The sequence below is a fragment of the Microcaecilia unicolor genome, chromosome 5 (genome assembly GCF_901765095.1).
Source record: "Microcaecilia unicolor chromosome 5, aMicUni1.1, whole genome shotgun sequence".
Taxonomy (NCBI): Eukaryota; Metazoa; Chordata; class Amphibia; order Gymnophiona; family Siphonopidae; genus Microcaecilia; species Microcaecilia unicolor.
Genome location: NC_044035.1, coordinates 359,091,240 through 359,104,774, shown reverse-complemented (window position 1 = coordinate 359,104,774; position 13,535 = coordinate 359,091,240). Strand labels below are relative to the sequence as shown.

Here is a 13,535-nt window from a genome sequence, read left to right as displayed (position 1 = left end):
CTTAGAAAACAGCTGCAAATAATGCATGCCACCATCTGCTGCAGACAGAGAATACAGAAGAGCTTATGGCTGCACAGGACTCTCAAGTCTTTGTTTTATGTCTCCATCTGCTGGCTGGAGGGCATAACCTATTAGTTCTGAACTGGTCTGGTGGACAAGAAGGAAACATAATTTAGATTTTTATATCAGCTCGCCTCTATGTTCACAGCTTACTCTTACCCTCCCTAGTGATGAGATGCTCCAGTGTCAAATTCCCTCCCATAATGCTATGCAGAATGACATGTAGTATCGTGAAAGAATGGAAGAAAACCCAAACCACAGAAATGAGTGTAGCAATGGAAAATTAACCCTAACAGCACTGAAAAGATGATGGCACATTTGTCTCCCATGCTTATCTTTCTCAATGTGTTGGAAACCCACTGCTCATCCTGATCCTGTTCTCTCTAAGCCCATGCACTAAGAAGAAAAGTGATAAATGATACTTACCACCAGGAAACATAATAAGTGCATTTTGGATGAGGTGGGCCGCCTTTTCCTGAAAATTTGTGAGGTCTGTCTCCGAGATATCTTCCTGCTGACTCAGGAAAAAGTATGCTAAGGGCACCGAAAAGGCAAAGTTAGGGAGCTGTGAAAGATTCCGGTGAGTCTAGGAATGAGAAAGAAAAAACAATCATGGGAATTACATCCACAAATGGACCCAGCTGTAGTTTTCACTAGAATGCCAGCAAACAGAAATGTTAAGGACATATACTGCACCATTTCTGCCAGAAATAGCAGTATACAAATCTGTTGACTCACTTTACTTCCAGGGAGAGCAACAGATAAGAGTTAACAGAGATCTCATCTTAGTCAACAAGTTAGCAGAAGCTCAAAAGAATGTAGGATATGCCAGGCTAAACTGCATCAGTGGTCCACTGAGCTCAGCTTCCTGTCTCCAACAGTGACCATTCAAAGTCACTTGAAATACCCAGCAGGTCCCACTCCCAGCACACCTGGAGGATATCTGGAATCTAGGTCCCTCCCCATAGGTGCTTAAAAGAGAACAAATATATTTTAAAAAACGGGCAAACGCACAAGCTACAATATTCTCAGGAGTAGCCCCCACACTGGAACTTACTGCCAGAGAGGCTATGTCTAACTCAAGACTACCTCTACTTCAGGAAGCAGGCGGAAGCCTGGCTCTTCTCTTCCAAGCCTTTGATACATGTGGTGAGTGACTATGCACTCACTCTGCAGCTGAACTAGCTTGCTGCACACCCTGTACTTTAGATTAGTTTGAAGTTTCCATCTGCTGATAGGATTGCATAAGCCCATGTGTCTGGACTGGTCTGCAGGGATGCTAAGAAACAGGTTTTTAATGTTTTTCCTAAAAAGTAGAACGTTCAGTTCTAATATCATAACTGTAAATGGGGTCTGATCACAACTGTAAACCAGTGATGAGGGTGAAATAATGGGGGAACCACTTGATCCAGCTGTAGAACGCAGAATGATTCTCACTGTAACCTTGTAAGTTGACACAGCTAGTTCTCGACAGCAGGAGCATTTGCAATGTTTTTGACAGTGCTTTTGGTGCAATACACCTCCAAGGAATGATAGCTGACCATGTCTGACCTCTACCTCCCTCCTACCATGGCTATGTGCAGAGAACCTACCTCCCACTCCTCGAACACACGGGTCAGGAACAGGTACTCCCGGGCTCGTAGAGAGAGGAAATCAATTATTAGTAGTAAGCACAGTGGGTCATCCTCAGGATCCAGGCTTCAAAGGAGAGGAAACACAGGCAGGGTTATAAGAACACTCTGCTTCTTAAAAATTTAAAAACAGAATAAATAAAAAAACATTTCTCTACAAACATTAAAGCAGAAAGTCAGATCCAGAACTGAACCAACTGATAGAGGACACTGTGCATTTGTGCTCACAGAGACATGGGAATGACCAGAAAAGCAACATGGATCTTTATTTCCCAGAGGGTGTCCAAATAAGCAATGTGTGACTCACTCACCAGAGCGGGGCACAGGAAACCAACAGACAAGATAAGGAAAGAAAATTAGCAGGTAAAATCTAAATTTTCCTTAAGTCCCACTAAACTAGTCCAGAACTTGTGGGTCCATGCTTATCCACCAGCAGATGGAAACAGAAATAAAACTCCTGTGAGCTTTGCCCAAAAAGGGCACCATGGAGCCCTCAGTGTTCAGTATTTCAAATGACCAAGCAATAAGATTAAATTTAGTTAAAATTCTTCAAATCAAGATCTTCTTTTCCCATGTTATTTCTTTAAAAAATTTTTTTTGTTACATTTGTACCCTGCGCTTTCCCACTCATGGCAGGCTCAATGCGGCTTACATGGGGCAATGGAGAGTTAAGTGACTTGCCCAGAGTCACAAGGAGCTGCCTGTACCTGAAGTGGGAATCCAACTCAGTTCCTCAGTTCCCCAGGACCAAAGTCCACCACCCTAACCACTATGCCACTCTTCCACTCCATAACCATGAAATGGTGCTAAATTTAAAGTCCCAAATTGAAACAGCAAGAAAACAGCAAACTGTAAAGAAAATACATTTGTGTATAATAGGGAGATATGCTGGACTAGTCTGATAGGACTCAAGGAAAGAAAATTACAAGGTAAGACCTGATTTTATATGTCCCTATCTGCACCAAACCAGTGCAAAACCTATGGAATGTTAGAACACAATTTTTCAGATGTGAGGGCTTTTGTAACCCCCACTCTAAGCACTTATGCTCCTTCAGCCACATCTCATCTAGAGTGCTTAGCAAACATAGGGGCCCTTTCACTAAAGCTTAGTGTACGCTAACAGAATTAGCGAATGCTAAGCTTTAGTAAAAAGGCCCCACAGGCAAAGACCAGGTCGCTGCTCTGCAAATGTCAATCGGTGCAGCTGTATGGAGCTCTGCCCAAGATGTTTCAATACCTCCAGTAGAATGAACTCCGAGATCCTTAGGAGGTTGCTTATCCTTAAGAATATACATTGAAGGGATAGCTTCTTTGAGCTGATGAGAAACAATAGCCTTAGTGGCTTGCTTGACTTTTTCTGCTTCTTCTGAATAGGATAAATAACCTATCCAAAGTTCTAAAATCATTAGTTTATTCCAAATACAGTACAGTCTTGATTATCTGACCTTCGATAATCGAACCATCCGGCATATCCGAAAGATCCCCTGGTGACGTCATCACATTTATTTCTATTAAAAACCCGTTTTAGAACAATTTTTGAAAAATCGGGAACTCTGTGCCTTTGTTTATGCATTGTTTGAGGGATTTATGCAGTGTTTTCAGTATTATCCAACTTTTCAGTTATCCGATAACAGTTTCTTCCCATTTAGGTCAGATATCCAAGACTGTACTGTATCTCATATGCGTACGATAGACATCTAATAAATGCAAGGTTTAAACTCTTGTCCCCATTCTTCCCTTCAAAATGAAAGAACCACCACTAGTGGGTTCATATGAAAAGGTGAATCCACTTTCAGAAGAAAGCAAGGTATGGTGCTGATGGAAAACTCCAGTATCTGTGAAATGGAGAAAAGGATCCCTACAAGACAGTGTATGCAACTTCAAAACTCGACGTGTGTTAAGCATAGTGAAGTTGACAACTATATTCAGAGTTAGGTCTTTCAGTGTTGCTCTCCTCAAAAGAAGGAGGAGCTAACGCACTGAGCATCAGATTTAGATTCCGGTCTGGACAAGTGGCCCATCCAGAACTCTCAGATCCTCACAACAAAAACTAATCCCCTTTTTTTGGCACATCTACTTGGACTTTGTCTGAACTAAAGCTTTTAGTATGGTAGGCCCTATGTTTTGGAACTCCTTCTCCCATGTCCACCTCTAAATCTCTTGAGGAACTCCTGATTCAGTTCTCGAATCAGCTCTTCAGACATTTAGATGAGAGAAAACCTAGGTTGCCTGAAGACAAGCCTAAGTCTTCCTCAAAGCCTTCACTGCCTCCCAGTAAAGGACAGGATTATTCTCATGAGTAGCATTGAGTTTTACAATTCTTCCTACATGCCAACACTCTCCTGAAACAGAGTATATTTCAAAAAAAAACAAAACAATGGAAACCACCAAGTATTGTTATCTTGTGATCTCTGAACAAAAATGTCTGAAGAGCTGATTCGAGTTCCTCTTCAGAAACCCAAATTGTGGCAAGACTCTATACTATCAATCCCAGGGCAAGCAGTTGCTTTCCCATGTCCGTCTCAATAGCAGACTATGGACGTTTCCTCCAGGAACTTGTCCAAGCCTTTTTAAAACTCAGATATGCTAACCACATCCTCCTGTAAAGAGTTCCAGAGCTTAACTATTTGTTGAGTGAAAAAATATTTCCTCCTATTTGTTTTAAAAGTACTTCCATGTAACTTCTTCGTGTGTCCCCTAGTCTTTGTACTTTTGGAACAAGTAAAAAATCAATTTACTTCTACTTGGTCTACACCACTCAGGATTTTGTAGACCTCAATCATATTTCCCCTCATCTGTCTCTTTTCCAAGCTGAAAAGCCCTAACCACTTTAAGCCTTTCCTCATATCAGAGGAGTTCCATCTCCTTTATCACTTTGGTTGCTCTTCTTTGAATCATTTCTAATTCCTCTATATCTTTTTTGAGATACGGTAACCAGAACTGAACGCAATATTCAAGGTGAGATCACACCATGAAGCGATACACTACTACTACTACTTAGCATTTCTATAGCGCTGCCAGGGTTACGCAGCGCTGTACAAGTTTAAACATGGGGAAGGACCGTCCCTGCTCAAAAGAGCTTTCAATCTAAGGTTACAAACTATGTAGTCAGTGTAGGTATCATGAGTGGGGAAGGCGGTTATACGCCAAAAGCAAGGGAGAAGAGATGGGCTTTGAGTACAGAGACATTATAGTATTTTTTGGTCTTATTCACCATCCCTTTCCTAATAAATTCCTAGCATCCTATTTGCTTTTTTGGCCGCTGCTGCACATTGAGCAGAAGATTTCAGCGTATTATTTACAGACACCTAGATCTTTTTCTTGGTTGCTGACCCCCAAGGTGGACCCCAGCATCAGGTAACTAGGATTCAGATTATTCTTTCCAATGTGCATCACCTTGCATTTGTCCACCTTCTACTGGGATGGCAGATTTCTTGGTGACCACCAGAGTGACCACTTTCAGCTATTTGAATTTGTCTTTTTCTTCTGCCATTAAGAGATATAGTTTAGCCATAGCTCTGCCATCTAAGATCTTCCTCTGGTGATTCCCACTCAGCTGATATGAGTGCTTAACTGTCTGGTGTAAAGGAAATGCTCTAGAAGGTTTTCTAATGCCTTTCAAGATGGGATCCCCAACTACAGGAGTGTGAGGAGAGGGAACTGTGATGCTCAAGGTCTCTAAAGATATAGCAATGATAGCTGGAAGTCCTTCCCTTTTAAAGAGGCATACAATTGATGGATCATCTCCTTTTTCTACTGAAATTTGCCTTCCTCTAGAGCTGGGGTGTCCAACCTTGGCCCACATCAGGGGGTTTTCAGGATTTCCCCAATGAATATGCATGAGATCTATGTGCAAACAATGTAGGAAATACATGCAAATAGATCTCATACATACTCGTGGGGAAATCCTGAAAACCTGACTGGATTGCGGCCCTTGAGGACCGAGGTTGGACACTAGAGGTCCCCTTCAGGAAGCCTGCCCTTGAAGCTATACAACCTGCTTCAACAGTGCTGCAGAGAGCAATGACTAAGAGCCCCCACTCATTCATGTGTTCCAGGAATGGTCTCTTCAACAAAATTATGGGCTCCAACAATCATGGAGGTAGAAGGAGTGCCCAACAGATTTTGGCTTCCCTGCACTCCATTCATAAGTTTTGTGGAACAATAAAATAAATTCAGACATGGCCAACACAGTGATAGGTCCTGAATTAGCAGCTGGCGAATTAGAAGCCAAAATGGCCACTGTTCCTGTACTTTCTGAAAGAACTGCGCCAACAGTGAAATGCCACCAAAGAAAACGGTCCTTCAGGTTCCACAACAAACTGCTAATTGTGGCAGATATTGACACATCTAACCGCTGAATAGCAGAGGCGTGACAAGAATTGCACTGTGCCCGGCTGAGCCTCTGCTGGTGCCTCCGTTTTGGTGCCTCTCCCATACTGGCTTTACTCAATAGTGTTAAGGTGGCCAGAAAACTGTTGGCTCAAGCAGAGGAGCACTGCTCCTGTCATAATTACAGCAAGAGGAAACTTGGAGAGGAAAACCCCCACCTCCCTCCAATTCTCCCAGCTGACTTGTTTCATTGTTGGTTTTGCTGATTGAAAATGGAGATAACTGTGGCTTTTTTAATAAGAAACTGAGCTGGCTGGGAGGTGGGGGGGGGGGGGGAGGGAACTCAGGCTCTATTAAGAAACCCCTTTTTCAAACTGAAAACATCTTCTCTATCTTTTTATTTTAAAAAGACCCTCCCCCCCTCGCTCACCTGGTAAGTAGTTCTCCAACTGATTCAGAAGCTGTTGCGACTGACTAGTCACAAGTTGAACAGTCTGTTCACTAACCGCTAGAAATGTGGATGTGAAGCGACTGTTCACGCTATCCAAAAATACTAGGACTAGAGGGCAGGAGTTGAAGCTACAGTGTGGTAAATTTAAAACGAATCGGAGAAAATTTTTCTTCACCCAACGTGTAATTAGACTCTGGAATTCGTTGCCGGAGAACGTGGTACGGGCGGTTAGCTTGACGGAGTTTAAAAAGGGGTTAGATAGATTCCTAAAGGACAAGTCCATAGACCGCTATTAAATGGACTTGGAAAAATTCCGCATTTTTAGGTATAACTTGTCTGGAATGTTTTTACGTTTGGGGAGCGTGCCAGGTGCCCTTGACCTGGATTGGCCACTGTCGGTGACAGGATGCTGGGCTAGATGGACCTTTGGTCTTTCCCAGTATGGCACTACTTATGTACTTATGTACTTATGTAATAAAGAAAATACTGAACACCGAGGGCCGCACAGTGCCCTTGTTTGGCAAGGAACACAAGACTTTTTTTTTTTAATTTCTGTCTCCATCCACTAACATATGGGCATAACCCACAGGTTCTGGTCTAGTGCGGACAATAAGGAAGAACTTATTCCCTTGAAACTGGGAGAGGGGAGGGGGGAGTAGAGAACTGAGGCAAAAGCAGAGGAGACAAGGTGATCATACTCCAGCTTTTCCTACATACGCACACAACTATGGAACGCATTACCAAAAGCCGTGAAAACAACTTATGATCACCTAAACTTCCGGAAATCATTAAAAACTAACCTGTTCAAAAAGGCATACCCTACCGACCCAACTTAAATGCCTGCACCCTGCAACGCAACTAAACCAGCATATAATAACTCTTCCTCTCTCTGATTCCCTAATGTGTCTGTACACACGAACCTTATTCTACCATAACATTACTGTATTTGTTCATACCGGAATTGGCGAACGCCTTTACGGTACTATGTAAGCCACATTGAGCCTGCAAATAGGTGAGAAAATGTGGGATACAAATGTAACAAATAAAATAAAATACTCATTCAAGGGGCACGTGAGGTGTAAGCAAATGAAAGATGTAGGTGTTACTCACCTAAGGATCAGTTTGCAGAACTCCAAAGCCGTCCGGGAACATCCTCTTTTCTCCAAGAAAATCATGTGCTTGAAGAGGGCCAAGAAGAAGGCTCTAGAGATCAAAGCAGAGGAAATACAGAAACATTTCTCTCTCAGATCCACAACTCTTGCCTCCCTTCCTCGCAGTCAGGAGCAGGACTCTGAAATTGTCCTCCCAAACGCCTGGATCTGCATTTAAAGGTGAGAGATCTGTGCAATAGGAACTTCAGTAAAGAGGTCCTGCCTGGTGTTCATTAATGAAATGTTAGCAGCTGGAATCTGTACATTCACACTCAAATACTTACTAAGAAAAACAAGAGGACAGATCACCACCATGGAAACCTGAGTGCGGAGTCCCCCAGGGATCCCCTCTCTCACCAACATTATTCAACCTAATGATGATACCTCTAGCCAAACTACTAGCCAATCAAAACCTCAACCCCTACATTTATGCAGATGACGTCACAATCTATATCCCATTCAAACATGATTTAAATGAAATCACCAACGAGATCAACCAAAGCCTCCAAACAATGCACACATGGGCAGATGCATTCCAACTAAAACTTAACGCAGAAAAAACACAATGTCTTCTACTCACCTCACAACATAATACAAAAAATTTCAACACCATAACCACGCCATACTGTTCCCTTCCGGTCTCACAAAACTTGAAAATTCTGGGAGTCACCATTGATCGAAACCTTACTCTCGACACCCACGTGAAAAACACAACCAAAAAGATGTTCTACACCATGTGGAAACTTAAGAGTAAAACCTTTCTTCCCGAGATACATCTTCCGTACCCTGGTACAGTCAATGGTAATAAGTCATCTGGACTACTGCAATGCACTGTACGCCGGGTGCAAAGAACAGACAATCAAAAAACTCCAAACTGCCCAAAATACAGCCGCCAGACTCATATTTGGAAAAACTAAATATGAAAGTGCAAAACCACTAAGAGAAACTTCACTGGCTCCCACTTAAGGAACGCATTGCGTTCAAGATCTGCACAATTGTACACAAAATCATTCATGCAGACGCCCCAATCTACATGCTAAACCTCGTGGACCTACCTCCCAGAAACGCCACAAGATCATCTCGCAAATTTCTCAACCTGCACTACCCCAGCTGCAAAGGACTGAAGTACAAACGGATGCATGCCACTACCTTCTCGTACAAGAGCACGCAATTATGGAATGCATTACCCGCAGACCTGAAAGCAATCAACGAAACAACTATGTTTGAAAATTGCTGAAAACATTCCTCTTCAACAAGGCCTACAATGAGCACCCACAACCTCATTAAGTCACCTCACCAACCCTCTCAACTATGAAAGTTCACCTTACACAACTATCCTATTCACTCCCTCCCTTTTTCCCTCTTCCCTTTCTTGATCGCTACACACTACTAACTGTATCTGACATCCTGATATGACAATGTCAACAAATCTATGTAAACCACATTGAGCCTGCAAATAGGTGGGGGAATGTGGGATACAAAATGCAATAAATAAATAAAAATAATGACCAGGTCAGGTCTTTTGGTCCTAGGGAGAAGGAAGAGGGTGTCTCAGTCAGCAGACAATGGTGACATCCAGTGACTGGACTTAGGGCCCATATTAGTTGGCTTCCAGAGGAAACCATGGTTCGTGACCCTCAGGCTGAGTTGAAGGGAGATATAAAACAGAGGAAATCCTCAAACCCTCTGCTAATGATGAAAGAATGACAATTCTAGAAGCCCAGCAGAGATGGCTCCTGATTGAACTGCAAGCAGGAAGCAGCAGCTTTTAAAGAAAAAAAAGGAAAAATGAGAATTAAAGAAACTACCTGTTCTCTGCTCGGCGATAATCCAGCCTGCAGGATCCACTGGTGAGACTGAAGACCGGGTGAAAGGCACATTCAAGACTGAAGAGCGCTCGCTCTGTCAAGAAAAGGCAGCATTACTGCACATGGGGTGAAGACCAACATAAGTTCATTATGGCCAAACACATTAATCAAGGCCACTGGACAGAAGAGACAGAAAGCAAGGGGAATATTCCATTTCGTAACAGTTTACCTGTTCTGGTGCGTCCTGAATCTTCCTATATTGCATTTAGGACCAGGGGCGTAGCCAGACAGCAGATTTTAGGTGGGCCTAGTCAAGAAGTGGGTGGGCACCAAGTGTTCTCCTCCACCCCCACCCCCCAATGCGATGAGGCCAGTATCAGCAGCTTAGGAAGCTTAGACTGCTGAAGTGGAGAGCAGTGTTTTCAGCCCCATCAGGGGGAGGTCTTCAGCTGGCGGAGTTTGGGATCCCCACTAGCTAGCACGTAATATGTGCTGCTGTTGGGTGGGCCTGAGCCCTAAGTGGATGGGCCACGGCCCACCCAGGCCCACCTGTGGCTACGCCACTGTTTAGGATGAAACTGAAAACTTTCTTATTTGATGATTGAGATTTTATTGTTGTATCTGTTCTTCTTGTATATTTTGTGCTGTATTCAGTTGATTTCTTGTACACCATAGTGAACCCTCTTTAGGGGATACAGCAGTATAGATAACTAATCGGCCTCTTCAGGTAGGGAAAGCTTCTGCAAACTCAGTCCCGAGGTGTATGTCAAGATTAGAAAAGCTCCTTCTCTCAAGCATTCTCTCCAGCCTGCTTCTAGCTACTCACCAATTAATTCTCGGGCCATCTCCTGGTCCTCCTGAATGCGGCACACGTCGCTGAGCTGCAAAAGCGAGTCTATGTGATATGGATTCATTTGGAGTAGAAGCTGCAGAGTACACACAAATTACACGTTAGCACCTTCTTCTACTGAGTCTATTACGCCTGTTCACAACACAAACCCATAAAGTCAATCATATGCTTCTATTATTTAGGGCTGCTCACACTCCCAGATTCCAGGCCTGCTTCACACTCCCATAACTGGTGGGCACAAATGTCAAAATATTTTATCAGCTTAAATCAAACCAAAATGTATGAGGTTCTTAGCACTGAAATAACATGGGGGGGGGGGGGGGGGGAGCACACAGAAGGGTTCAAATGCAATAAGGCAGAGCCTGTGTGCTAGTCTCAATAGTGCTGGGCAGACTTATACGGTCTGTGTCAGAGCCGGTGGTGGAAGGCGGGACTGGTGGTGGGAGGCGGGGATAGTGCTGGGCAGACTTATACAGTCTGTGCCAAAGCTGGTGGTTGGGAGGCGGGGATAGTGCTGGGCAGACTTATACGGTCTGTGCCAGAGCCGGTGGTGGGAGGCAGGGCTGGTGGTTGGGAGGCGGGGCTGGTGGTTGGGAGGCGGGGATAGTGCTGGGCAGACTTATACGGTCTGTGTCAGAGCCGGTGGTGGAAGGCGGGACTGGTGGTGGGAGGCGGGGATAGTGCTGGGAGACTTATACAGTCTGTGCCAAAGCTGGTGGTGGGAGGCGGGGCTGGTGGTTGGGAGGAGGGGATAGTGCTGGGCAGACTTATATGGTCTGTGCCCTGAAGAGCACAGGTACAAATCAAAGTAGAGTATGCACAAAAAGTAGCACATATGAGTTATCCTGTTGGGCAGACTGGATGGACCGTGCAGGTCTTTTTCTGCCGTCATCTACTATGTTACTACTTGAACTGTGCAGGTGTTCAGAGAAGGACTAAGGTACGGAGTTGCAAGGGAGGAGGTTATCTAAAGAACGAATGGCAGAGGAAGGACACTACAGGACAGCATCAAGACCACAGAAGAGGAAACTCCTAGCCTCATTAAGTGGTGCAGTTAGCTTAGCAGGGTTTAAAAAAAAAGTTTGGATATCTTCCTAAAAGAAAAGTCCATAAGCCATTATTAAGATGGACTTGGGGGAAATCCACTGTTTATGTCTAGGATAAGCAGCATAAAGTGCACTGTTTTGGGATTTTGCCAAGCACTTGTGATCTGGATTGGCCACTGCTGGAAACAGAATGCTGGGCTTAATGGACCTTCGGTCTGTCCCTGTATGGCAATACTTATGCACTTATGGAGCAACTGTTCTATTAAAAACGCAGCAAATAACTGTTAACTCAGTCAAACTGCACTCAATTTCTGGTTTTAAAATAAATCCAAATTACTGTTAATTCAGTTAGATTACACTCACAGCTTCTGATTTTAAAATAAACCAAATTCCTTAGCATCCTTCCAGACCAATCCAGACACTTGTGTTATGCACTCCTACCAGCAGATGGAGACTGAACACTGACCAGAGAATCCTATAGCTGATTTGTGCAGTCCTCTGTCAGCTAGTATTTCTCAATCTCCAGCAGATGATAGGTATGGGTAAGCTTATGAAGTCTGACCAGTAGGGATTACAGAATAGATTAATTTTTTTTTTAAGGAGAGATCTATCAGACTGAAGTTCCAACTGAGTGGGGCTACAGCTGAGTGGCTGGGTCCTTCCCTCTCCCCCTCCTGTGGTCCTTGTGGCTGGGAATGGTTAAGGAGAGGCAAGCGCCTCGGTCTCTGTTTTGGAGTGTCTGTGAGAAAACCCCAGAGCAGACAAAGCAAATAAAGAAAAAAGAAAATCTCTTCTAAACTGCACTGTTTTAGTTACTGGGGAGTGACTGCTTATTCCTTCTGCAAGCCACAGTCCTTAACTTTGTGGCAGTCCAGGAGAGGGGTGAGTAAACCACATGGGCCTGTGAGAACAGAACTGAACATTAGTGCAGTGATGCCCTGCTGGTGTATGGCCAGGTGTATGGCCAGCATGGCCTAGATGAGTCAGGCGTTGACTGCTGTCTATGTGGGGGCCCAGCATGAGGATGTAGTGCCAGCAGCAGAACCGACACAGGTGGAGAACTTGAGAGCGCTGGCTGAGACTGTATGTGTGGACTCAAGCAAGAAAATGACGGCGGTTACATGTTTGGTGGGAACACCATCTAGGATGCTGCGAGCACCTCGGAGGAACTGCTGTGGTTAGAGATGATGTGGCAGCCCCCTGGAGGTAGTTTGGGAGGAGCTCTGGGGAGGGCTTGGGTTTCCCCCTGGAGTTTATTTTGGCAAAGTCCAAGGCATTTTATCTGCAATAGTTGAGGGATCCAGCATTCTGGTTGCTTGAGGGCCAGCACCAGCCTGAGCCATATCCCAGGGTGGAAAGGGGGGGGGGGGTGTTGTTGCTGATGGCCCTACAGCCCCAAGAGGCAGCAGCTAGACTGATGTGTTGACCTCAAGGATGTCAGGTATGAAGCGCTGAATAGAACTTAGGGCTTCTGGCGGAAAGGCCTCTTCTGGAGGAGCCCTTTGAACACAATGGAACAGAGGAATTACCTCTAGGGTAGGACTCTACCATGGTGAGTGTCCTCCATAAGGATGAGTTCAGGAGTTCATTCGGCAGGTCAACTCAGTCCTGGATTTGGAGGAAGACCCTAAAAAGGACAGGGTGAGAATAGCTCTGCTCCTGAAAGGCATTAGGAAACTGTTTCGAGTCAGTTGTGTGCTCATCATTTTGGACTAGCTACAGCACCCAAGACTTTTCCCAAAGTGATATTAGTAATAGAGGTGGTGTTGCGCAAGGAAGACATTGGGGTGCATCATCCCTATCTAGATGACTGGTTGATTCGGGCAAGTCCTTTCAGGAGAGCAGCTGAACACAATGGACCTTGAAAAAGCTGACGGGAGGGAGGAGGGAGGGGGGGGGGTACAAGAAGGGGTTGTAAGAAGGTCAGGCTATTAGACATCTTGAATGTTAAATGTTGGATTTGATGACTGTATTATGTTAAATACTTGACTTTTTGATGCTATGCTGTTATAATTCAAGGCATATATAAAATAAAATAAAAAAAATTTTCAAAAAAAAAGAAAAAGCTGACGGGTAACTTGTGTCACCGTTTTTCACATAGATCTGTGCTCTACAACACAGTGACAAGCCTGAAAAGCAGCAGGATACCTGCAAGACTTTCAAGAAAGCTGGAAGATAGGTAAACTCAAAACGTCCGTAAATGTTT

The 13,535-nt window shown here is 44.3% G+C and overlaps 1 protein-coding gene across 1 annotated transcript in view; it reads right to left on the bottom strand.

The window, feature by feature from the left end:
• LOC115470974 (transcription factor 25-like) overlaps window positions 1–13,535 on the bottom strand; it is a 69,860-nt gene that overhangs the window by 40,106 nt on the left and 16,219 nt on the right. The window contains exons 8-12 of the mRNA XM_030204620.1: window positions 10,260–10,359; window positions 9,434–9,527; window positions 7,585–7,677; window positions 1,653–1,758; window positions 487–646 (exon numbers count right to left, since the gene is read on the bottom strand). Of these exons, the coding sequence (XP_030060480.1) occupies window positions 487–646; window positions 1,653–1,758; window positions 7,585–7,677; window positions 9,434–9,527; window positions 10,260–10,359 (553 nt within the window). The remainder of the gene's footprint in view (window positions 1–486; window positions 647–1,652; window positions 1,759–7,584; window positions 7,678–9,433; window positions 9,528–10,259; window positions 10,360–13,535) is intronic.